The sequence below is a fragment of the Esox lucius genome, chromosome 13, assembly GCF_011004845.1.
Source record: "Esox lucius isolate fEsoLuc1 chromosome 13, fEsoLuc1.pri, whole genome shotgun sequence".
In the NCBI taxonomy this organism is placed as follows: Eukaryota; Metazoa; Chordata; class Actinopteri; order Esociformes; family Esocidae; genus Esox; species Esox lucius.
In genome coordinates, this window is record NC_047581.1 from 34,862,039 (window position 1) to 34,889,445 (window position 27,407).

General features: G+C 46.3%; 1 protein-coding gene across 11 annotated transcripts in view; it reads right to left on the bottom strand.

Moving 5' to 3' along the window:
• The window catches only part of mctp1a (multiple C2 domains, transmembrane 1a), a 149,739-nt gene that overhangs the window by 39,183 nt on the left and 83,149 nt on the right, over window positions 1-27,407 (bottom strand). For 8 of the 11 annotated variants that reach the window (XR_004576672.1, XM_034296300.1, XM_034296299.1 and 5 more), the window contains 8 exons: window positions 26,640-26,826; window positions 21,049-21,142; window positions 15,356-15,458; window positions 14,034-14,136; window positions 13,426-13,527; window positions 12,759-12,833; window positions 10,388-10,507; window positions 2,494-2,610 (listed from right to left, as the gene is read on the bottom strand). Coding sequence is in view for 10 of the 11 variants with exons in the window: in XM_034296300.1 (XP_034152191.1) it covers window positions 2,494-2,610; window positions 10,388-10,507; window positions 12,759-12,833; window positions 13,426-13,527; window positions 14,034-14,136; window positions 15,356-15,458; window positions 21,049-21,142; window positions 26,640-26,826 (901 nt within the window). In the remaining variant the exon portion in view is untranslated. The remainder of the gene's footprint in view (window positions 1-2,493; window positions 2,611-10,387; window positions 10,508-12,758; window positions 12,834-13,425; window positions 13,528-14,033; window positions 14,137-15,355; window positions 15,459-21,048; window positions 21,143-26,639; window positions 26,827-27,407) is intronic. The other 3 variants (XM_034296302.1, XM_034296304.1, XM_034296303.1) reach the window with 2 other exon arrangements.

The following is a 27,407-nucleotide window of genomic DNA, read 5'->3' on the forward strand; positions in this document are numbered from 1 at the left end:
GAGAAGCGGGGTAATAAACTCTTGGAAAATAGCCCTTACAAGGTGTCACAGCCCCTCAACAGTCCTGCTCGGCAGTGCTCAGACGCTGACAAAGAGAGGAAAGGAGAGATGGGGGGTGTGGGGCGGGGGGGGGGGCAGCCTCATCACATTCACTTTCACCTATCCTCAGGCACTGGTATCGCACGCCAAGACAAGAGACTGGTGATTTTCTACAGAGGACATCTTTTGTGCCGGTTCTACAGCATGTTCCCTCGGATGTAAGGGGTGGCGCTGGTGGTTAATTGTGTGAGGGCCAAAAAAAAAAATATCTAAAATTAATTAATCACATTTTCCTATACACGTAATCCTTGTGACGCGCACCCGAGCGCGCGCGCGCACATGCACCAAGCACACACCAGTCTGTGTGTAAGTGGCGCAGCTCATCACAGGGTTAGGGCCGGATCAGCGGCAGGGAGTAATGGGAAACAGACCCGTGTGTTTGTTTACTGTGGTGGGGTGCGGAACACACCCCTCTCCCTCCGCCGCCACCAAGTCCACCCCCACCGTCAACTCATCTGTTGTGGTTACAGTTGTCAAAATGTAGAACAGTGCTGGAGGAGAGTGGAGAGCATGATGGGTAATAGCACGATGACAGCCCTGGCTCAGCCTGAGCCTTTCTGATGGTCGACCGCAACGACCAGGTTCTACCCAGATGGACGGGTGGACGGGTCCGGCTGATCTCATCTGACAAGGGATTCACATCTCATATGTCATATAAGGTGGAAAACAAATCACCTGGATCTCCAGACACAGCGGAGGACTGGAAGGTTGTCCTCACCACAAGACCAGATCAGAGATAACTCTGGTCCAGAATTAGACAGACTGGGGGCCAGGAGTTGTCTCCGGTCTGGTTTCTTAGATAAAACCCCTGGTCTACAACGTCAAAATAATCTTCAGAATGAGAAAACACTTCCTTGAAGTTAGTGTGTAGTGGACTGTTTAGTGGAAGAGACATGTTTGTTTTATCAGCTGAATACCACTCAGTATAGAGTGTTAACTGGTTTTAATGTGGAAACCATTTCGGGGATACTTGAGACACTGGAGAGGTTCTGCACAGAGATGATGCTACGTGAAGTATGTCATTTACTACATGAATAGATATGCAATCTTTATTGCTTCAATTCAATTAAAACGAGCATGTGAAAAGAACATCATTATACGTAGAGAAATATTGAGGGAAAATAAATATTGAAATCCTTTTTTGTGTCTGTTCTATTTATTTTATTTTTTGCTTTTTTTTGTCAAGCAATGTCGCCATCTAGAGGGAAACGTGCAGAGCACAATTTCCGAGGTGAAGCACAAAGGTACAGTAACAAACACACTCCATGGTGGACTCTTATAGGGGGTTCTACATGTTTAACATATCAAGGTAGCCTCTATCAACTTCCATTGTCAAATATATGTATTGTTCGATATTAAACTCTGACCCAGCCGCAAAGATCTCTGCCCTGACTCAACTCAACCTTCTGGCTCTCTGCTGTTCATCTGCCATGTACTCCAATGGAAGACATCAACTAACTAAAGTCATTTATTAAAAGTCTGTTATACAACTACTGCACTCACGGTAATTTTAATCAAATCTATATAAAGAAAATGTGTTAGTTTTATTCAAGGTCATAAGAAATGTGTTTTACATTGTTCTAAACGCTATCTGTTCCAAACCCTGCACATTCTTTTGAACCGCGTACTGAGTTATATTCAGATGGGGGAAAAAGTGGTCTCTTAATTGCGCATTGTTCACGCTCACACCACAATTCCCGCCCGATTTCTGTCTCTCACGACTACCCAACTGCACCTCGTGATGATTAAAACATGTCCACTTCTCCGTGACATTGCTTTGACACTGTTTAATTGGAATGAGAGATAAAAAAATAAATGAATTAAATAAATATGCTACCAGGTAAGTGGCATAACGTTGCTCAAGGTGACACGCTATTATTTCCTTCTCTCTTTGCTTCAAAATATGCAAAGGAAGAATTTGAGAGTGATTCTCAAAGTTCAAGGCACTTGGCATTTCTCATTTAGAAACGCAATAGAAAGAATTTCCCCTCAGTGTCTGTTTCTTCGATGCATTAACTTCGGGATTATTTTAATTATATATTTCTAGTTTGCATTATTCAGAAGGAATGTGCAAATAAAAACGTGTCCACTACCTAGCCTACTCCCAGTGTCCTCGACTACAGCAGATATATATATATATATTTTTTTTAAGTTTAAAAAAACATAATTTTACATTTAACCAAAACATTTCCCCTCATTATGTGCATTTGCTGTATCTATTTAATATAGTAAACACGTCTGGATACATCAAATGAAATCCAGAAATCCATACCTATTGAAATTAGATGAAAGTGCTGATTGACAGAAACCTATGCGAGATTGTTAAGTGCCCATCTTGTGTCCTAGAATAAAACAGAGAAGACCTGTGTAGGAGTGCATGACAGGGACGCTCACCAGATCTTGCCTGGTGTCCTTCCCCGAAGCAATGAGGATATAGCTCCAGACCAACGGCAGCAGCAGAGCCAGAGGAATCATGTAGAGTTCAAAGTTCCACACTACCAGAACAAAGAGCTGAGAGACAGAGAGAGAGTGAAAAGAACACTTAGGACCTTATTTAGAAGAGACCTGCATTGACCTCAACCTGCCAGCACACACACACATCCCGAACATAAAGAGAAATGCCCTGGCACAGCAAACAGACCCATACGTATGATCATTTAATAAATGGACGGCCGTTTGTGTTCCAACTGGGCACAGGAGCCCCGGGCTAGGGTGGGGACGATGGGGCTACCCTCCACCTTCATCCGAGGATGAGGATGGGCCGTCTCAGTGCTCCCTCTCCACGCCAATCACCCATCATCCACATGCCTGTTGTCACTGTCTGTTAGAAGCACAACGAGTCAGAATGACCTTATGCCTCCGACCCTCCACCCAGCACCTGACCTGTCGTAGGCTGAGGCCCTAACCCCCGTCACCCCAGCTCCAAATGCCCCAACTCCACCTCAATAGAACCTGCTACCCTCTCTATTTCTCATTCTAACAACAAAAAAGCCTAATTTGCCCCAGAACCCGTATTCTGTCTTTTGTGTACATAAATGATTCTGATGCCATGGAAATGAAGTGCCTGAGGGGACGGTATTCAGAAACACTGCATTCTTTATGCCAGATAGCTTCAGCGCGTGTTGACTGATATCAACCTAAAAATCTTGGTAGAAGGTACTGAAAATACATGACCTATTTGTTTTTATATCTCCAAATTTCACAAATTGTTAACAACATTGGACATATCTTTTTTTTTTTTATGGAAAAAGATCCGTGAAGAGAGAACATAAATAAACATTAAAAAAAAAACATGACAAGGATTTATCTAATATATTTGAATATTTATTCTGACAATGCATATTAATCCAACTCAAGGGTAGACAACGTTTACTATATCCAGACAATAGAATAGTCTGGAAATGGAAGTGTTTGAATGAACAGCATCTGCTGGAAACGCATTCACAATGTTATGTTTTAGTCTGAAAGACAAACTGAAAGTGAAGATTACTGGCTGATACACGGTCAGTTTCCCCATGTCAATAACGACATACCCATTACAAAGCTACAAGCTTGTTTGACTGAATACATTTGAATTGAAATATATCCTGATCAGCAAGAAGGGGCTGGAGATGACTCCTCTCTCTGTTCTGTATTTAGAGGGGCTAACCCCTAACTAGGCTGGTCCTCTTCGTTTTCCTCTCCAGACCCAAACCCCCCCACTTCAGACGGGGTACACAACAGGAGGTCACTGTATTGGACTCCACTCTCTCCAGGGTTCATTAGCTTATGAGATACAGCCCCCCCACGCACACGCACACACACACGTACGCACACACGCATGCACGCACACACACACACACACACACACACACACACACACACACACACGTAACGTAATGTGCATATTAACACCATAGCAGTGCTACAACAAGATTACAAATGACATAAAAAACGTTTCCCATCTCTTTACCAACTACAGGGTTTACCGTTTGACCAGACATTTTTTTTTACACAAAGAAAAGGTATAAATAAAACATCACAAATGAATTGATCTGTAAATTAGCATAAGTCTCTGAGCATTAAGTACAGTTGTGGGCCTGGTCACAGTGGCGTTCTGTCATGAGTATGTCCAGCCTATCTGGACCACCTTGTCCCCCTTTATTAAAGGTGTGTTAATGGAATTGGAGGAATGATCTACAAAGATTGGGGAATGCGCATTAGCCACCTCGCCTTACCTACCCGTCTTCATCCTTCAATATTGTTCAGGGAGCTGCCACTGCACAGGCTGGGGGGGGGGGCTCAGTGTTCTCTAGCATTCTCTGTCCAGCCCTCCCACTCCAGAAGTACGGTCTAACACCAGAACAGACACAGATCTGCTCTTACTCAGCCGGAGTCCTGTTGTGTCTGTGTTTCACCAAACACATAACTACTCACTGAAGCACTGCACTCAGGTAATGACTCACTGAAGCACTGCACACAGATAGTGACTCATTGAAGCACAGCACACAGATAATGACTCACTGAAGCACTGCACACAGATAATGACTCACTGAAGCACAGCACACAGATAATAACTCACTGAAGCACTACACAAATGTACTGACTCATTAAAGCATGGCACACAGTTAATCTACAACACCATATCCCACTACAGACAACATCTACAACACCATATCCTGATGAGTACTGTACGTTTAGCAGAACACCACTTATGCAAAAAAAACAGGATGCCGCTCTCCTATGCCCAGTCATGAGCTGTGCCTAAATATACTTCTCTCACACAGTACATATACGTAATTACATCCAAGCTAACTACACTGCCCTGTGTCGTCTGTGCGCTCCCACAGAACGGCGTGATGTATGGTAGTATTCATGAGATGACAGCAGCTCCCTCCTCCCCTAATGTCTCTCAGTGTCCGTCCAGATTCCCAGCGCCTGGGGTTGTTTAACCTGTCGCCCACCTCATCCCTCCACATTTGGTTATTCTAGCTCTGGGCTAAGCTGTGACTGACAGCTGGAGGAACCCGACACCCCGGCCCATCGGAGGCCAAGCCTGCCCCGTCTCGCAGCCCCTGGGCTGGGTAGAGGAGCCTGCAGCGCCGGGACCTTTCCCCAGGACCAGCAGACCACATCCACCCGCCGCTGCTACCCCGCCGAGAGGCTCTGTGTCTGGGGAGAGTGCAGAAGGAGTCACCCGTAGAGGTTGTGTTCAAAGAAGGAAAAAATATTAAGATAAAAAGGTAGACGGGGGGGGGGGGGGGTCAATGTCAGAAATGGAATATGGAGACGTGTGGCTTGATGTGTGTGTGTCCCGGACCAAAAATCCTCACTAGGTAGTAAATTATCAACAGCAGTCCTCAGGAAAAAAGCCAGTGCAGTCTTTGGGTATTTAGGTTTAGAGTGAAATTAACTATCAGGGTTAGTGTTAGATTTAAGGTGATGGGTTGGGTTAAGGTTTACCTTAAAGATTTAAGATTATATTTAGGGTTAGGTGTTCTGGAGTTAAGGTTAGAGCTTTAAGGTTAGCACTAAAATTGTATTTGGATAGCAAAACCTGGATAAAAAAAACATAGATAGCAAAACATAAAAATGTGTGTGTGTGTTTTTGTGTGTTCACACGCAGTACACAAACTTCCTATAATTTAGTCCTGAGAGCATTGGATAGAAGAAAGAGACCGCAATGCAAATGATCATCTCTCATTTGTCGCAGTGAGATTGAGCAGTTCCCTGCTTTCTTCTACTGGAATGAAACTCTCAGAATGACTTGAAGATGTTATCGTCATTTATTTGCTTTATGTTACCAGCGGATTTTATATGTAGATTAAAATAAATTAAAAAGTCTAAACATTTCAAATAGAAATGGAAAAAGAAACATTATAATTAAATATCCGGTTAATTATATCAACACATAAAACCACATTTCGTCCACCTAGAAAATGAGGTTCACTTACCAATGAAAGTAAACCCCTTTTAAAAAGTTAACTGCACTTAATACGAAACACAGTAAGAAAAATCTACTTCAATTAAAGACTTCAGACAATAGTTGAAAGTACCTTTATTAAAACAATACGAGAATATGCTCTAATGATCTAAAATGAAAAGTAGTTTATGTGATTTAGGGCAAATATTTTTGTATTCATGTATGCATCTCATGTGAAATAGAAATGCTTGGTCATTCTTTAACCAACCAATAGAACGTTGAAACACATTTAGTTACAGATAACCATAGTTTATATGTAGCCCATTTCATTTTCAATACAATTAATAGCATACCTTATTTAATATGGCATTCCACCATCAAAAGCAACCATGGCGCAGAATTAGAAACCCAATCTGATCTGGAACAGATGGAGTGGTTCATTACTACGCTGAACATTGACGAAGGTGGAGAATTTGGGCTTTCGAGTCCTGGCATTGTGTGTTTTACTAACCCGTTCTCCAACGCTCGATCGGCTGGATGTTTCAAACACGGCGCTCACAGGGCACATATGAAATACTCCAGCATACACTGAGCATGTCCAGTCTAACCCCTCTCCAGAAGTCAAGTGCTGTTTGGATTCTAGAGCCAAGCCGGCTTCACCTTTATTACACTGAAATTGATCCAGCTACTAGCCAGCCTCCGCCAGATAGGAGATAGACAAAAAATAAAAGTCCTGTTCTGACTAGGAGTCTGTTTATGTCCTATTTGGCAGGACGGGATTGTCCCATTCTGTGGTGCTAGACTGGCCCCTGCTGGTAGGATGGAGAACTACATCTTTACACATTCGGCCTGACAAGCCATTAAACCCGTACAGTCTGAAAATGACAATAACCCAAAGACAACTGGTCCACATGTCTTGTTGCAGTGACAGTTAACATGAACGTGTCACTTGTACAAAACCCCCAGATATGACGGACTGCAGCATCCCCATCTGTGGACGTGCTTCTGTTTAAAATAATACCAACCCAGAAGGCATCCTCTGGATCAATGTCACTGTACTTAACTTTTTCCCGTTTTCCCCATTCATAAAGTAAGGCAGGTTGTATAGTTAATCTGTTCCAAACTGTCCGTGGCTCCGGGGCAAAAACAAACCGACATTAAAAGTGATCAAGTTTTTTTGAGTGGAGTCAAAAGAGCAATATACACGTGATGCAAGCGCTTTTGAATGTGTATGTGTTTGTGTGGGTGTGTGTATGTGTGTGTGTGTGTATGTGTGTGTGTGTATGTGTGTGTGTGGGTGTGTGTATGTGTGTGTGTGTGTGTGTGTGCGAGACTGGGCCATAAGGCGTCAGTCTTTTTGTGGTGATAGGTGCTCCAGTTTCCTGCCGGAGTAACTCCCTTGTATGGGTTTGTCCCACTGATAAGAGCCCTACTTCTCCCCAAATCAAAGGCCTGAGTATCATTTCCCCTTGCCTTCCAAACAGCCCCCCTTCTCCTGCCCTCCTCACCCTCCCCAGCCCTCACAAAAGCCTGTTCTATTTGCTCCCCATTCGGGGCCCGATTGCAGATGAAGTTACGGCAAATTTGTTTGGAGGAAGAGTTGCTGAGGCCTGCGGTCCCGGGAGCAATAACAGCCTCGTCTTTCAGGGGCTGCGGGGAGAGCTGGCATGGGCCCCCAAAACAGAACCCAACACCTCGGAAGCTCACGGGGGGGAGGGGGTGGGGGCTCAGCTTGCAGGTGTTCAGGTAGAGAGGAAGCAGACGCTTAAACCACCACTTCTCTGTAAGCTGCCCCCCCCCCCCCCCCACACACACACACACACACACACACACACACACGAGCACCCGCTGTGCAGGATGGGAGATAACTCCAGTCCTGCCGACTGTGCCGACGCTTCGGGCATGGTTGCCACGGTGGCTGGTTCTCCGCCGGGTGGGGGGGGGGGGGGGGGGGGGGGGTCTCCGTTACCACACACACACACACACACACACACACACACACACACACACACACGTCTCTAATCGCAGTTGGCCCAAATGGCTGAGGGAGCACAAGTGGCAGGATGAACAGATACAGGGAAAAGTAGAGCTGAAGAACAAACTGTAGGGTTAGGACAGGATTTGTACCTGTTAGCTCACCAGACTGGATCTGTCTGCACACTAATCTAACACAGAGGCAGATGGATTACATTACTGCTGTGTGTGTTCGTGTGCGTGTGTGTGTTCGTGTGCGTGTGTGTGCTCGTGTGCGTGTGCTCGTGTGCGTGCCCGTGTGCGTGCGTGTGCCCGTGTGTGTGTGTGCGTGCGTGTGTGTGGTACAAATAAAAACTGGAGTCTGATTGGAATAACTGGTATTACAACAAATGGATCCCAAAAAATCTATGACACTCACCCCCTTATCCGTCCCTCACCCCCTTATCCGTCCCTCACCCCCTTATCCGTCCCTCACCCCCTTATCCGTCACTCACCCACTATTTGCCTCCTTTCAGAACCCCAGTGGCCAGATGGCCCCCTATATAAACCCAGTTAAAGAGATGAGTGAGGTGATTAAGAAGCCTCTCAGAGCTGGGGGAGGATAAGACTACCTGCGCAAACGAGAGCGAGAAGTGTGTCACGCTCCTCAGGGGATCTCCACCACCAGGGTGCGAGGAGGACAACCCACCAGCAATGGTTCTTTCAAACAACATGGGAACAGCGCTAAAAGCTAACCAGTGGTGCACATCCACTGCAGCCAATGAAAGACCTGACCAATGGCTGCATCTCTGTTGGAAAACCGATGGGGCAAAACAGCATCTCTAGTGTCAGTATGAGTAGAATTATATAGACTACAATTATTCCAGCTGCCGTATGATTCATCAAATTGATGGATGGATTTGATCATGTAAAAAATATATAAGAATGTGCCAATTATCACTGAGCTCTTGCTCAACTGTGTGTAGTCCTTGCCCAAGAAAACACTCCTGCTTTAAAGTAAAAACGTCACTGACAGAATTATTTTTTAACTCCTCTGTTATTTTGTTCTCATTCAGTGGCTAGCTAGCTGAAATTTGACCTTTCCCAAATAGCCATGGATTTCTTAGGACTTCTCAAATTCTCAGTGACGGACAGTGGTTTAATTGTTTAACACTGTGCCCAGGGCCTTAAAAGTTGAAAGTCAAAATTAATCTCTACTAAATGTTAGCTAGCTGCCACCACACACACACACACACACACACACAAATAGTAACCAACCACACAACGCTGTATGGAGTAAATTGTGGTACGAGGGTTCAACCGAATTGCTGTAGGTAAATAATAATAATTTCCTAAAAAAACTGTTGGAAGAGTGGAGGGAGTCTTTCTTAGGCCCTAAATGTTTTTGAGGGTCATTCTTTCAGACTTGTGGTTTTCTCAAATGTGTGAAGGAATTTATTGAAACGCTGTGTGTGATTATCTTCAGGTTTCGGCGGTGCAGTTGTTTATGCACGTATAGGTCATTAGTAACGGCTTCTAGAGGTTTTAATATGTTATGTTCAGTTCTCCAGTGGTTTAACCTACACACTGCCACTGAGGCTAATGCAGTTTCAAGTAAATCTCTAAATCGTTAAAACACAGATGTACACAAACACACACACGCACACACACATTCACTCAAATACACCTACATGCACACCAACTCGCACACACACACGCATGCAGACACGTTGACACACACCCCCGGGCCTCTGCAGGAATTAAAACTTGTCAAACAAGGTAATGGGTCACACAGCGACACATAGTCACCCAGGAAAAGGACTCAGACATCGGTGGAACCTCCAGAACAGACAGGTCCTGTAACTACTGTGCAAATCACAGGATTTAACATCCATCTTTATATCCACTAGGAGGCTTGAAGAAGGGTGTCCTTTTAGTCCAATTATACTGTACAGTCTGATAGCAGGTACAAGTGACAGGCAAAGAGCAAGGTCATTAAAAGAGAGTGTGAGAGAAAAAGAGAAAGTCAGAGAGAAACAGAGAGAGAGAGAGAGACAGTCAGAGAAACAGAGTGAGACAGTCAGAGAGACAGAGAGAGACAGTCAGAGAAACAGAGTGAGACAGTCAGAGAGACAGATACAGAGAGTCTGAGAGACAGTCAGTCAGAAAGACAGACAGTCAGAGAGACAGCCAGCGAGTACAGAGAGAGAGACAGTCAGAGAAACAGAGAGAGAGAGAGAAACATTCAGTCAGAGAGTCAGAGAAACATTCAGTCAGAGAGACAGACAGCCAGAGAGACAGCCAAAGAGTACAGAGAGAGAGACAGTCAGAGAGAGACAGAGAAAGCAAAAGATTCCAATAACAAAACGATTTGTGGCTGAAATGAACCTGCAGTGTGTTGTGCGCTGTGTGCATGCAGACACATAGATTTACCAGAAAGGCGCAGATGCTCCTCTGAGGCGAATCCCATTCAAAGCAACTGTTGACGTAGCAGCCGACGTTTATAAGGAACAGGATGCAGCGTCTGACTCTGTTAAAGTTCTGCAGCAGCAACTGGACAGGACACAGAGTGACATGGACAGTCATAAAGATGACATGAGCTTTCAAAAACATGACATAAGCATGGCAGGCAGGGCAAAACAGTAGCTGCACTGGTGATGATGAAGGGAGTCTGCCTTTTGCATTGAAAAGGGTTGTGATTGGAGGTGATCTCAAGCGTGCGGGTTGTACAGGTGACGACAGCCTTCGAAACCCTGACTATGTGAGTTTGAAGTGACAGGTAATGAGAAAAGGAAGGGTCGGTTATAACATGGCGCTGTTCGTTTGCTTCTGTGACTCTCGCAAGCTTTGGGAGATGATAATTCCCCACAGGAAGCCTGCAACTTTCCACCAAATTCTTCTTAGAAAACTGAATTGCACCAAACAGTGTGCTGCTAAATAAATACCGGTGTGACACCTCTGTTCTACATTTTCCCAGGACTCGGATAACTTGCACTTAGGCTGTTGTATTACACCTGCAAGGCCAGGTCAGTCAAGCATTAGCATAATAATGTTTGTGAAACTGGGACATCTCCAAAAAATTTCACTGCACCATCAAGAGTATCCTGCCTGACTGAATTACTGCCTGATATTGGAACCGCTCCAGCGACAAACACAAGGCCCTCCAGCGAGCACAGCCCAACACATCACTGAATTAGCCTAATTTCTTTGTTGCGTTTCTTGCATTGTTGAGCAGCGAACGTGTAGATCTCAGGGTTTGGTTCGCCCTCTGTGTCCGCTGCAAACGACTGATACAAAACTCGAAAGTTGAAAGTGGAAACATGGAGCCCATAACAACCCAAATCATTAATTCTGTCTCTTTAAGACGCCTAGCTAGCGCTTTAGCTGAAGTTAAGATATGGTAATAACATTAACGGCCTGTTATGATGTCCCCTCCCAAAGGGGTTCAGGCATCTGGCCAGACAAGGGAGAAAGAGCCGCAGTCCCAAAACACTCTGCTCCAATCAGGGAATACCACTACAACATGACAGTAGAGAAGTCAGCCAATCAGGTCACATACAGGAAGCGGTACCCAAGGAGGGAATGTGTTATTCTAATGTGTCTCTAAGAGGATTCTGGGACGTTTAGAGGTAGCTGTGTTTTAGACTACTGACTTATTCATTATTCAACAGAGACTTGTGGTGAACTGAGAATGACTGTGAGTCTACGGTGTCCTGGTGGGGACATCCAACCCCCGAAGACAACAGCACTCTGAATCACCCACATCCCGCTCAGCCCTCACACGGCCACGCTTTGATCACGCTGCTTTAACTAGAAGCAGAGGGACTATTGTAAACTCTCTCTCTCCCTACTGTACTTCCTACATACATTACATTTTTAATGGAAAACCAATTGGAGTATTAATATACAGGGCCAGGAGTTTCACACGATCACGTGACCAGACCAGGAAAAACTCGTTAAAACTGTAGCCTGGGGCTCTTCCTGCCCCGTTCTCGGCCCTGGTTATATCATGAATACAGATATGAACTGCTGAATAAGACTAATTATAATGTAGCATAATGCTTTTCTGTTTTTCTCCGCGTGTCAGGACAGGACAGCGGTCCACAGCTCGTACTAGACAGGCACAAAGCAGCTCTCAGGGGCAACCTCTCCAAAGCAGACAATGACATCATCATCGAGAGACGCTGACACGGGGGCATCTTCACAAGTCAGAGGTGAAGCGCCGAGGAAAACCGAGACGGAGGGGACGACCCCGGCGCACACAGAGGGAACGGCAGAGTGGGCATCTCTCTGGCACGGGGGGGGGGGGGGGGGGGTGGGGGGGGGGGTTGACACAACAGGGTGTGGGAGCGGCTGACTGCTCAAGCCCAAACGCCGTTTATGTGACACGCCTGATGTGGTCCGGCCCCCACGATTCAGCCCTTTGTGGGGCCGCCACGTTGAACGGCGTGACAATGAAGTGCAAAGCGGCAGTGGTACAGAGAGCCGCCTAAGGACGGCCAATCTACTTATTCACCCCCAGAGCTGACAGCTTGACATTTCTATTCACCACTCAGAGTAAAAGAGAGCAGAGGAGGGGGGTGGGTGTGTGTGGGGGGGGCGGGGGGGGGGGGGGTGTTTGGGAAAAAAAGAAGAGGGACGTTTTTCTCTCGCTCCTGCCCATGCTGTTGTGGCCTCGCAAGATGCCACTCAAGGCTAGTTGGGGTTTTGTTAACACAGCTTATATAATGGGGGGGGAGGGGGGGGGCGGTGGTGGGTGCTGAGCTAAATGGGGTGGCAGAGTGGAGGCGGGCGGCTGACTCACCTGTTTAGATACGCGGGGCTCGTCCTCAATGTATTTCTGCTCTATGGGTATCAGTGTCCTGAGGCCAGCCTTCACCTGGTGAGAGGAGAGACAGACACGCCATCAACACACAGCCCGCGACGGGACAACGCTCACAGAACACACTGACGCTAACAGGGCTTCCGCTGGCAGTGTGACAATGGACGCGCCCACCGACGGCGACGGCAACGTCGTTCTGAATCAGGGCGTCTGCTGAGCGATCCAAATGGACATTTAAACCGTGGACCACTCGCCAAGTTTTGGGATCCCCCCGTTCATTTAGCTGGCAGTGTTTCTACTGGGAGGAATCATAATGTGACTTCGGTAGGCACCAAGGTACGTGGCGGAGGGTAATGCCAGTACTCCGCGTCACGGCCACGGCTAAGAGCTCTTCTTCACATACAGACACAAGATGGCCGTCAGCAGGACACACACAGCGGCGGTGAATGGGCGAACAAAGGAGCCTGAGTGGGAGACTTTCGATAATTAAACTGAAAACGAGGACGGGGGACATGGGGATGGCAGAGGAGGGAGGCCAAGCAGAATAAAGACAACAGTGAGGGAGGTAGGAGGGGAGGGAGGGGGGAGGGGGGAGGGAGGGGGTGATAAACCAGAAAAAAAGGGGAGGAGGAAAAAAAGAGAGACTTACAGCATTAAAAATCACGTCTATTTCGAGGAAGATGACCCCTTTGGTTGGCCCTGTCAGCTCCTTGCTTTTCAAGCCGTAGGCTTTCCGTTCACCATTTTGAATCTGCGGGAGAGGGACATGACAGCCGTCTGTCTGGCAATACCCGGCTGAATACACTCTCTGGGTCACCTTTGAACCCCAGCTGCTGGCTCTGACAGAGAGCCCAAAACAACTGTGGCAACTGTGACAAGTACCTGTTCATTACTACCACAGCACTGTCAGGGAGAAATGAAGAGCCCTGGGAAATCAGCACGCCAGGGTGCGTTGCATTACCACATCTTTTCTGTATTCCTTTACTTTCTCTCTTTCTTCACATCTGTCTTTGTTTCAGTCTTTCTTTTCGCTCCCTTTCCCTATCGCTCGCTCTCGCTTCATGCCATGATAACACATTCATCCACAGTTGCAAAACATTTATTTGGTGTGTTGTTTTTTTTTTTTTTGTACATCCTCCCCAATGGGTTTTGATGTTGAGTGTTGTTGTTTTTATGGGGTTTTTTTTCCGCCTGCCGTATTTCCTGGAGGGGAGGCGATAGAGTAGGTAGCAGAGACATTTCATCAGGAGGACTCACGTTTAGTAAAGGGATGGCGACTTTCCCCAAGAAGTCAGCACTCCGGTCCCGGTCCTCATCGTACACCGTTACCTCCAGCACCGAGTGGATGTCCTTCACATTACTGCCCGTCACAGAACAGCCATAACACTGTTACCATCCAACAAGGCTCCCAGCATAATGAAATTACACTCATACGACCTTTGTGCTCAAGTAAAGAGCGTAAGCCTATAAGGAAGGGAACAGTGGCAAGGAAAATGTTCCTTGAAAAGTAGGCTAGGGGAAGAGACGACTGATGAAGAGAGAAAGGAGGTTATTCTTGAAGAGAGGGAGAGAGAGAAACGCGACATCGCTCATGGAACCACTAAATGACCCAGCTTTCCCTAACAATTCACTAGTGTATTTCCTTGTGAAGATTAGAATAAATAGATTTGAGATGGGTTTGCGACATAAATGCATATACATATTCATGTATAGAATCCAATTAAAAATGTGGAATGTCAATCAAAAATTACATTACTAGGAGGAAAGATATATAAAGGGATAAAACCCAGATAATTTAAATGTCCATGATTTATTTAGCATTAGGTATATTTTCTATGAGACATATTGTAGAATATGTACTGTAAAAAAACAGATTTGGGGTATTTACATTAAGCTAAGGGCATAGACCATGCTATACATTCTAGTAGAATTAAATAAGTAATAAACACAGATGGACTGTACAGCTCAATCCAAATACAAACACTTCATCCACACAAAAAAAAAAATATATATATATATATATATATATATTGTGCAGAGACATAAGAAAATAATATTTTTTAAGAAATCCCAAAATAATTATTTACACTGTCATTTTAGTATTGTTCTAGTTTCCTGTGTGAAACATAACAGGTTCTGACATAATGGAAACAGGACACCACTAAGTATGCTAAATATATATTTTAGAATGATTACCATTTACAGTCTGTAAATGTAATAGCTATATTAGCTTGTTTTGTTTTACATTAATGATAACAATACAGTTTAAGTTTATTATATTATAATTCCTCAGAAAAGTAACAGCCCCTGTATTGTAATTCAACAAGAACTTTTAAATGAACTATTAAATAATTTCCTTGTTAGCTATTTGTGGGAGACAGTATATTTGACACAACAAAATAGAAAAAGATATAGTGTGTGTGTGTGTGTGTGTGCACGCAGGCACTGTATGCAGGCCGACAGAGATGGACAAAGAGACAGACAGACGGACAGTGAGACAGAACTGGAGGGACAGACAGGCGGCCCACACAGTGACATCAGGAGTGGGTCAACAACACAGGACACAGAGATGCACTCACAAGGTGAAGACCTTGTTCCACTCAGGGTTGAGGTTCTTGTAGATGGTGTGTGTCTGCAACCGATCGTTACTCAGCTCCACCACACAGAAAGGATCACTCTTACCTGAGAGGGGGGGGCGACAGAGATAGACCGTGCGATGAAAAGACAAGCCGTGCTTTATCAGTCTGCGTCTGACTAGTACACCGCTGTCTAATGCCTTTGGCCTACGGAGCCTGTCGAGGGACGGAGCGGTTGGTTGGTGGCAGTGGGAAGGTTTTTCTTTCTGATAAAGGGCAGCCGAGAAACAGCCAGGAGTGGAACAAAGAATCGCCACCCAGAACAGCCCCACACCACCCATTCTCACCCCCCAATCTCACCCCCATTCTCCCCCTCTTCACCTCAGGATAGCTCCAGCCCCCATGTATCACCAGCAGTAATGATGTGATACATTCATTTCACCCCACACTACACTTCATCCCCGGCCCCGTTACAGGGATCCTGCCACTTGGCCGTCGCCAGATAAGCACAGCAGAATCTGCGCCCCGGGGGGGCACCGGGGAGAGAAGACATCTTGTGTGACAGGAAGGCGGCTGGAAACGGGGCGCGAGGGGAGGTAGTGAAGGTCAGGGAGAACGGCTCGGCGACTGGAGGTGAGGTGTGTGAACTCTGACCGGCCTGTGGTCAAGTCCCCCCTCACAGACAGAGGAGGGATGGGCGAGGAAGCCAGAGGAACATGCAAATGTACATTAACCGTCGTACACAGGCGGCTGTTTTTACATGATATCTACACAATGTGTTTGCCCCATTACTAATACTTTGCACATTAGAAACAAAAAGGGTTTCAAAAGGTTTCGACGTCTATGTCAAACGGGGTGTGTGTCAAATCCATGATTAAGACAGAATGTTGTACACAACTACCAGCTACACACCATGGACTAGACTACATCTACAGCCGGTATCATCAGCAGCATTAATGAAAGTCATATTGGGCAACGCTTTTCCTATGGAATTATTCACTTTTAAAGGAACCACTACAGAAAGTACGAGTAAAACAAACAAACAACAACAGTCAATTTGGAAAGAGAAACATCATCTTTAAGGTTGGCCAGTTCTCCAGGGAGTAACACACTGAGCCAATCACAACCAATGCCCTACATATTCTGTGTTTTTGTAAGGAAAAACATGTTACTGTTTCTTTGTAAATTGAAAGGACCACATACACTCACGCACATATGCACACATGCACGCACACACACACACACACACACACGTGGCACACACACATACATGAGGATACACATACATAAATCCACACTCACACGTTTAATTTCTGATTCATAACAACAAACTCTTAATGCCAGCTTTGATCTTTACTTTTATCGAAAACTGTTGGGAACACTTTTGCTGTTTGTTCAAGCGTATCACTCTTAAAAGCTAGGTCAGAGAGAGAGAATAAAATCTCTTTCAAATTCCCTAGGAGCGTGATGTAAAATAAAAAGACTTCAGAGCACCATTGCTTTTAACATCATTAAGAGTTAAGAACAGAACAAATGGAGTTGAAGGCGAGGTTGAATTTGGGTTCATGCATCAATTCCCTGTTGATGCGGCGCATGGGGTATAGCTTCATAGATTCCTGGGAGTTTTTGCATATAATGTTGGGGCTAGACATTTAGTGGGGGCTAAACAAAAGTCCCTGTCATCAACGCAGAGCAGTGGGTGAAGCCTCATGTCAATTAGCATGTATTGATCTGGGGGTGAGTTTCAAGCTGATATTGACACTCAATCCTACAATTCAACCACATTGTACATGGAATTATTCCCTGCCAACTTATAATGTCTTTACATTTAGAATATAATATGATTTAAAATGTGACCAGTCAATATTATCAATTAAAAACATATTAACAATTTCTGTGAAAAATGATAATGCTATAAAACACACATACAGCTCCGGAAAAAATGAAAAGACCACTGCACCTTCTAATTTCCTTTCCAAAAATTCAGGAAGGAAGGTTTTGAGTGAGGAACTGAAGGGTTAAAATTAAGAGACCACTGCAAATTGAAACTTTCCTTTTCAGCTTTTTTGTAAGGGAGAGAAAAAAGTTCAGTGGTCTTTTAAATTTTTTTCGGAGCTGTATTTCCAAAAGCATTATTAAAAAATGACAATACACCTTACACAATGAAAATAAATAAGGAAAAAATATCATGACTGAAATTGATTGAAAAATGTCTCTCTAAAAGACTGCTCCTTTAATAATATGCATGGTTAAGATGAGCGGTTGTCACTAGTGATGAACCTTCACCTTTCTGGGGAGCACCAGAGGCGATTGTCCGAGCGAATTACACGCTTCAGTTTGAGGAATCCTTTGACGGTCCCAGGTATACGGCCACACAGAGCTCCTCCCTGTGTTTCCCATGTAAAGGCAGGGTTCACGCCCACAGCTTCAGACTTATGTCAGGCAGCAATTAGGTTTAGGAACTTGGTAGAACAGAGGTTATGTTGTCGTCTTCCAGCACTAAGGTTTGGGTTCCTTTGTATATATTTTATAGAAATATTTTACTTAGTTATGAAAAATATTTTAATCATAACTAAGTAAAGAAAATATAGGCATGCAAGACTGTAGATATATTCATTACTAAAGTGTAATATAAGGCCTCAGGCCCAGTTTCAGACATATTTCACAGATGTAAAAATACTTTTGCTAGTATGGATGAGGTGAATTGTCGCGCATGTCCCTTCCAATGAGCAGATCTGAGGCCGTACAGAAGGCTGAGGACATACAGAAGGCTGAGGACATACAGAAGGCACTTACACAGATAACAGCACCTCATCAAATGGAATTGTTGGTTTTAGACACTATTTTGAGTTATTCTCCTGGGCTGTAGCTGAGGTACTTCATATAAACGCCACAATTAGAGACAGCGATGGGGTTCACATACAGACAGGCAGGGGGATTAAAATGTGTGTTGTTGTATAATGCCACTATTAAAACATGTGTTGTATCTCTGTCACTATTAAAACATGTGTTGTATCTCTGTCACTATTAAAACATGTGTTGTATCTCTGTCACTATTAAAACATGTGTTGTATCTCTGTCACTATTAAAACGTGTGTTGTATCTCTGACACTGTTAAAACGTGTGTTGTATCTCTGACACTGTTAAAACGTGTGTTGTATCTCTGACACTGTTAAAACATGTGTTGTATCTCTGACACTGTTAAAACATGTGTTGTATCTCTGTCACTATTAAAACATGTGTTGTATCTCTGTCACTATTAAAACATGTGTTGTATCTCTGTCACTATTAAAACATGTGTTGTATCTCTGTCACTATTAAAACGTGTGTTGTATCTCTGACACTGTTAAAACATGTGTTGTATCTCTGACACTGTTAAAACATGTGTTGTATCTCTGTCACTATTAAAACATGTGTTGTATCTCTGTCACTATTAAAACATGTGTTGTATCTCTGTCACTATTAAAACATGTGTTGTATCTCTGTCACTATTAAAACGTGTGTTGTATCTCTGACACTGTTAAAACATGTGTTGTATCTCTGACACTGTTAAAACGTGTGTTGTATCTCTGACACTGTTAAAACATGTGTTGTATCTCTGACACTGTTAAAACATGTGTTGTATCTCTGACACTGTTAAAACGTGTGTTGTATCTCTGACACTGTTAAAACATGTGTTGTATCTCTATCACTATTAAAACATGTGTTGTATCTCTGACACTGTTAAAACATGTGTTGTATCTCTGACACTGTTAAAACATGTGTTGTATCTCTGACACTGTTAAAACATGTGTTGTATCTCTATCACTATTAAAACATGTGTTGTATCTCTGACACTGTTAAAACATGTGTTGTATCTCTGACACTGTTAAAACATGTGTTGTATCTCTGACACTGTTAAAACATGTGTTGTATCTCTGACACTGTTAAAACATGTGTTGTATCTCTGACACTATTAAAACATGTGTTGTATCTCTGACACTGTTAAAACATGTGTTGTATCTCTGACACTGTTAAAACATGTGTTGTATCTCTATCACTATTAAAACATGTGTTGTATCTCTGACACTGTTAAAACATGTGTTGTATCTCTATCACTATTAAAACATGTGTTGTATCTCTATCACTATTAAAACATGTGTTGTATCTCTGACACTGTTAAAACATGTGTTGTATCTCTGACACTGTAAAAACGTGTGTTGTATCTCTATCACTATTAAAACATGTGTTGTATCTCTGACACTGTTAAAACGTGTGTTGTATCTCTGACACTGTTAAAACATGTGTTGTATCTCTATCACTATTAAAACATGTGTTGTATCTCTGACACTGTTAAAACGTGTGTTGTATCTCTATCACTATTAAAACATGTGTTGTATCTCTATCACTATTAAAACATGTGTTGTATCTCTGACACTGTTAAAACGTGTGTTGTATCTCTATCACTGTTAAAACGTGTATTGTATCTCTGTCACAATTAAAAGGTTTGTTGTATCTCGGTCACTATTAAAACGTGTTTCTCCGTGGCTGGCTACCTTGCTCCTGACACCTCTCACACACTGGATGTGAAGGAGCCTGGATGTGGTGAAGGTGAGGATCCTTAAAGGACCTCCTAAATAAGGCATTGTGTCTCTGAGTGTATGTGTATGTGTGTGTGTGTGATGCCACTGGTTAATCGGACCTCATAAGCCTTGGGAACACACAAACACACATCGACAGGCTGAGCAGTCTGTGATGGCTGGATTAGCGGAGGGATTGTACCATGTGAGGAGAGGTCGGTGGGCCTTACAATGTGAAGTGAACAACCTGACAGAACGAGAGGAGAGATGGAGAGGAGAGAGGCAGAGAGAAAAAGAGAGAGGGCAGAAAAAGTAGGGGACAGAGGGAGAAGAGAGACAGAAAGAGAGGAGAGAGACGATATAATCATGATACCTGACAGGATCTCTCTCTCCACCAGGAGTCTCTCCAGTCTACATTGGCCTGTCATTGGACCAGAGAATCCGCAACTTCACTCGGAGGACATCTGACGCTTTCTACTTCAGCAGAACTAATTGGTCTGATATCCAGCCTATGTACTTCACTATCATAGTCCACATTTGTCCATCATTACACGAGAAACTCTTGTCGAGACCCAGAGGGAGAATTGACAACACACCAAAAGATACAGTATTTCCGCAGTTAAGTTCTGGTCTAAAAAGTGCCTGAATACTTTACAGTAGGATACACCCAGTAAAACTAAATCCGGACTGAGCAATGAGTTCCGTATTGAGGTCAGCAGTACATAGCACAGGGAATTTCCATTTGTTTCTCTGGTGTGAAGAAACACAAAGGCAGGGCATTAGCCCCGTGCTCCCGCAGCTCCACTATCTCCAAAGAGGAAATGAAGGAGCGCCGCTCTATCTGCTAATGTGTGTCCTCTCCCCTGAATAAGGCCAAATTAACTCCCCCACACTCCCTCTGCACCAGATAACACTGCTGTGAGGAGCGGAAAAGCATGGCTGTCCACTGTAGACCTCATTAAAAGTAAGAATGAACGGAGAAACAAGTATTCAATAGAAATATTCAAATGAAACTAGCTTCCCCCCCATATTAATTTCGAACGTCGTGCTAAACGTGGTCCTAACTAAGACGTACTGTTCTGTGGACAGCGACAGAAAGGTAGTGGGACCGTTAATTGAGGGGATTTAGTTGCTCACCCGTGACGTCCGCTGCCATCAGCCCCTCCGCTCTGATGACCTTCACTTGGACCACACCCACATCCTTCAGGTTGTGGAACGACCTCAGAATACCCTGTAGATCAGAGGTCAGAGGTCAGTGTGTGTGTGTGTGTGGGGGGGGGGGGCAGTGTACATTGAGCATATTAGACCGTGGGTAACAGCCTAACCAGTTGACCGATGACACTTTTAAATGTCCTTAAATTTCCTTGTCAGCCTAGTGGACCTTCTTTGTCTTTCAACGCTTGCACTTTTTTTTTAGATCAACAGACCGGTGCTATGATCCTGAAGGACTCCATTACTGTTTTGTGCCGGTGATTCACAGAGAGAAGGAGAGGGGGAGAGAGGGAGAGAGGGAGAGGGGGAGAGAGGGAGAGGGGGAGAGGGGGAGAGAACAATCTAGATGTTAGAAGGAAAGGAAACACACATGCTATTTACTGATAATAGAGATATTGCTGAGCTCAGACACCTCCAGTGAGGCATGACTGGGATCTGGCAGTGATGGGATAGTTAGTGGGCTCCTTCACATATCTATTGGTCATAGAGGTGTAGTCACACACACACACACACACACCTGCACTATCTACAGGGTTTGTGGTCCCAAGTATATAGAGCACAGGAAGTGAAAGGTTACTGCTCTGTGAACCAGCTTGGTCATTCAGCGGCAGTCCCCTGTCGCGTGACCTTTTTCAACACTCTGTAACAACCCACATGCCCGTGTAAACAGCAGACGGCCTGTCTCTTGGCGCGGGTCAGATAGGAGACAGGACACGACGGACAGTACGCGGCACACAGTGCCGAAATGGAGAGAAGAGCTGAAGAGGTGCAATTGCACGCACACGCACACACACACACACACACACCAACCTTTATTGAGGCCGTTCTGAGAGCCATGCTGGCGTGTCTTAAAAGCAGTGAAAACGCACTTCACTTCAATTTATTTCTCTCTCTGGCAACAACTCCCTTACATACCCAGAGGAGTAATTATAATTTAAATTTCAGAGTCAGGGCCAGGCTACAGACTTAATTTATTATAAACTCTGTCAGCCTCTGCCTGTTTCCAGCGATATTATTGTCGAAAAGCCTTAGAAAGAAGATGAGAGGAGAGGAAGGAGAGGAAGGAGAGAAAAAACCCTTTCCACATAAGTTTAATACATGATTTCTCTGAAGATACGACAGCTTGTTATTTGTGATTATTGGGGATTGCCTAAAAAAAAAAACATGGCTGATTTGTGAAGCCGGAACATTTCCATAGCAGAGGAATTTCTGATTTGCGCGGCTGCCTTTTCAGGCCCTCTCAATAGACAGGCAGATAGATTGAAAAGCTCAGGAGATGAGGCCTCTTTATTTTTTTAATGAAAGGCTGTAGAATATATTTTCCCACCCTCCAACAGCTACCAGGCTGACAAGACTCCCTCTCCCCGGCAGGCAGCGGTATGGGAGGAGGGGTGTGTGGGGGTGAGGGCTGGGGTGAGGACTGGGGTGAGGGGTGGGGAGAAGGAAAGGCCTGGTTATATGGCGGGGCCCCGGCTTGATTGACAGCTTGTCACCGTGACGTCTTATTCCATCTCTGTTGTGGAGAAAATGAATGTCAGCGTCCCGGGCCTTATGACTCGCTGTCATCTCGGAGGCGCCTCACCTTTTATCAACGCTCCAAATAACATTTCATCCTCAGCGTCTGCTGGCTGGACAACCCCGGTCAGAGGACATTAAATCGGATGACTGTGAAATGTCATAATAAAAACGGAATGCTAACAGCTTCCTCCCTCCTCCGGATTGTCCTCTCCCTCCACCTCGTCCTCTCCTGGTCCCACCCCTCTCCCCTCGCTGTCGGTGATGGGGTGACTTATGGGGGGTGGAGGGACCGGTGGAGTGGAGTGGCACCACTTGAGGACAGGTCAGTGTCGGCGTCCACCCCCCACCCCGCCCGCCAGGCCCATTAAGGCCCATTACCCAGGTCCTCCTCCACCATTAGCATGCATAAATCCAACCGCTCCCGTCCACCAGCCTCGCCTCCACAAAGGTGAGTGGTGGGTGGGAGCAGTGGTCGGCACATTCACGTCCAGGCGTCTCTGCTAGTTACCTACGTTTCAGGCTACAAGGAAAACACATGGTCTGCGAAGGCAGACAGAAATGCAGACACACGTATCATTCAGACGTAACAAAGTAAATCTTCCAGAGAGTGAGGAGACGAGGAGTGTCTGTACTGTAGGGGAAAAAAACTAAATTAAGAGACAGTAAGTGAACACAAGGCCTCCTCCAGTGGATAGAACAGCTCACGTAGAAAGACAATAGATAGAACAGCTCATATAGAACAAAAGCAGATAGAACAGCTCACATAGAAAGACAACAGATAGAACAGCTCATATAGAACAAAAGCAGATAGAACAGCTCACATAGAAAGACAGCACTCTTGTCAGTCCTTCTTCTCAGGACCAGCCACAATAAACACAATGGCCGCCACACCTATTGCAGAGAAATAACGGGCCGACGCAGACACAGCCAGCCACCTTCTTCCCTACGCTCTTCAACAAACCCACAACCGCCGACGGAAATGCTAGAGCCGGGCGATAATAGACACATCACAATGAGCCTATAGGATGAGAAAATGGACTTGGAGAAATCCGACGCCTCCGGAATCGGCTCTCAGGTGTGCATTATCAGCTCCCCTCACTGGAGGCGGGGTGGGGGGAGGCGCCTACGATTGCACGCTGACCTCGGGAGAGCACTTTAAACGGCACACTGTTGCCATGCCATTAGCACGGTTCAACAGAACAAGCATGTGCCCCTCCCTCCGCCTCACTCCTCCAGCCAGCTGAAAGTCATCTGATATGTGCGCGCCGCGTTAATGACGTTGGGCCGGGCCCGCTGGCGAGGGGCTGGGGCGGAGGGATTTAATTGCGTTCGTTCCTCGTCTATACGTTTTTAAGGAGCTAGCATCTGCGCTTCAAAGCCCGGGCACTATGATGATGACAACGCAGGGCTAGGGTACCCCCCCCCCCCCCACTCAACCGCCTTCCCTGAATGGTTAGTTGGTTGGATGCTGGGTGGTGGGGGGGGGGGGGGGGGGGCTGCGGCGCAGGAGAGGTGACAGTGATTAGCACTAGCGGGTGCTTTGTACGGCCGACTGCTAGACAGCTGATTCCATACTGATGATATCAGGGAATACATTTGCCTGAGCCGTGGTTCACACACACACACACACACACAGGCACACACACACATCCTAATACACACACTCACAAACATCTTAGGGAGTTTTTCCTAGCGCACAGACACGCTGAGGCAGTCACTGACCGCAGGCCCGCTCACACTCACACACTAACTCTCTATTGTTCATTGGGTGGTACGCTACATCGTTAGTCGATCGCTGCTCTGTTGCCTCCTTTTAAGAGTTCGAGGTCAGCCAGGAGAAAACAGAACACGCTAAGGTACGTCATTACTCTTCAAACCAAACCACCCAAACAACGCCCAACGCTTCTCCACCTCTCAATTCTCCGCCCTTCCACCACTCTGTTCCTCCCCCTGTCCAGCCCTCCACCCCTCCGTCCCTTGATCTGACCGCCCCAACAACTCTCCAGCCCTCCGTTTCTCCATCACTTCACCTTTGACCCCTCGTTTCCCACTCTTCACCGCTACACCCTTCTATCCCGCTCAATCAGACAACCCCTCCACCTTTTCGATCCCTCCACCTCCATTTTCCCACCCATCCATCCATCCCCTTCTCTCCGCCCATCCTCCGCGCGTGGGGGCATTTAGGGGGAGACAGAGAGCAGCACCTACACAGAGAGACCGAGCGGGTACAAAATGAGGCAGAAGATTTACACTCTGGAAAGAAATGGGTCTGGAGTTGTAAAAGGTGAAATAGCTTTTCTTTTCATCCTGCCTTCACAGCCATAACCCTACCTCCAACTCCCCATCACACACTCCCACACACTCCCCTCCCTGCTCTAAGTGTGTCTAGGAAGAAAGGTAAGCCGCCTGTCCTGGTCCTAGAGCTCCCCCCTCTGAGTGCAGAACGCCACTGCAGCGCCAGGAGCGCTCGCGTGGCCAGCCAATGAGCTGTCAGCATTGAATGTAGGTCACGCGCCCGTCGTTGGCCTTGTGGAGTGCTCTGCTACCGGAGCTCCACCCAGATCAAACACGCGACGCGGCAGGACTGCAAACTTAAATTAGAGCACAGTTTAAACGCACGCTCGGATATCATCAAACAAACAGCCAAAGTAGGTTGCTACCGTCGCAGTGCTGGTTGCAGTGAAGGGCAGCGCGGTGGTGCGCGACGCCACGACTCCAGGCCTCAGTCAGGGCACAAACCAGGTGTCACCGGAAACGACACGCCGTGGATGTGTGACGAGCGCCCCCTGGCCTGGCTGTCACGGAGAGAGACGCACGGCTCTGTCTGTCTTTGTGCTGGGGTGATGGCTGCCAGTGACAGCCAGTGAAGGGTTAACAGGGCTAAGACAAAGGAGAGGCAGAGTGTATTGTGCCGCGCGGAGAGCCTCAGGAACACACAGAGCTCCCTTACAGAGGCACCAGGCCTTTCAAACACACACACACACAGGCAAGCGCACACACACACACACAAACAAACAAACAAGCAAACAAATAAACAGTAACCCAGAAGAACACCCCGCAGAGAGACTCACATCACAAACATATTATTTAAATATTCACCCCCCCCCCCCCCCCACATTACGGTTTGAAACAGAGAACTTGGTACACGACACAGACCTGGACCCTCTGAGGAGGCAGAGGACAATAAGATTCAACAGAAACCATCCGTCCGTCTTCTACCTCAGACTTTCAACCCCTTCTTTTTCTCCTCTCTACCACATGCTGTCATCACCCGCGCTCCCAGCCTCTCAGCCGGGTCAGAACCATTTTCACGGACAGGTTGCCCCGGCATAAGGCTAAGCCGGACAGACACGGCAGCAGCATAGTAGAAACGTTTTTTTTTGCACATTCCCAACAAATGGGTCCGTTTAGCATTGGGTCGAGCAGAAGCTGATCCAAGATCTGCACCAAGGGGCGACAATGGACCCGGCACAGGTAAAACAAACAGGACCCACAGGCCTTGGGTTCTCTGGACCATGCAATAACTGCTGTGTGCATACTAACGGCAGGCTTACGAATCTAGTCATGCGCAGGCCCAGTTAAAAAAGGTAAAGAACCCATGAGTGTGTGACAAAGTGCTGACACCTCATCTCTCCACTAGAGGGAGCCCTGAGAGACCTCTGCTGACAGCTGACACGTGGGGGCACCACCCTCACACGCGGGGGCACCACCCTCACACGCGGGGGCACCACCCTCACACGCGGGGGCACCACCCTCACACGCGGGGGCACCACCCTCACACGCGGGGGCACCACCCTCACACGCGGGGGCACCACCCTCACACGCGGGGGCACCACCCTCACACGCGGGGGCACCACCCTCACACGCGGGGGCACCACCCTCACACGCGGGGGCACCACCCTCACACGCGGGGGCACCACCCTCACACGCGGGGGCACCACCCTCACACGCGGGGGCACCACCCTCACACATGGGACACACGCACGCAACCTACTCACGTATCTCTGCAGTATCTGGTGCCTCTCGTGCGGGTCGTCCAGCATGTTGACCGACAGGTCCGAGATGGACACGGCCGCTACCCCGGTTAGTGTGACCAACAGAACCAACACGCCCTCCCCCTCGTCCAGCGGAAGGTCCAGCTTATGAGTGTGCTCTTTACTCAGCTGGGACAGGTCTATGGAACACCTGGAAGACATACACACACACAGGCGTGCACGCGCACACACAAACACGCACGGTTTGATTAGAGACATCCAGGCGCACGGAGACCCTGACAGCAGGAAGAAAATAACACTTAAAAGCAAGCAGGAGATAAAGGGTGCAGTGCAATATTAGTGGGACGAATAGGAAAGAGGAAGGAGGAGACCGAGAGAGATGGAGAGAGATGGAGAGAGACAGTGAGAGAGACAGTGAGAGAGACAGTGAGAGAGACAGTGAGAGAGTGTGAAAAGGAGAAAGAGTCAGAGATGGAATAGGAACGGGGACAATGATAGAGAGAGATGGAGACAGAGAGAGATGGAGACAGAGAGTTAAAGACAGGGAAGTCAGGCTAGTGTCACGACAGTCCGTGAACAGCAGGTAGGCTCATCGGGTCCGTGTGTGTGTTTCTGTGTGTGTTAATGTGTGTGTGTGTGTGTTAATGTGTGTGTGTGTGTGTTAATGTGTGTGTCTGTGTGTGTGTCTGGTTGTGTGTGTGAGGGAGTGTGTGTGTGTGTGTGTGTTTGTGTCTGTGTGTGTGTGAGAGAGTGTGTGTGTGTGTGTGTCTG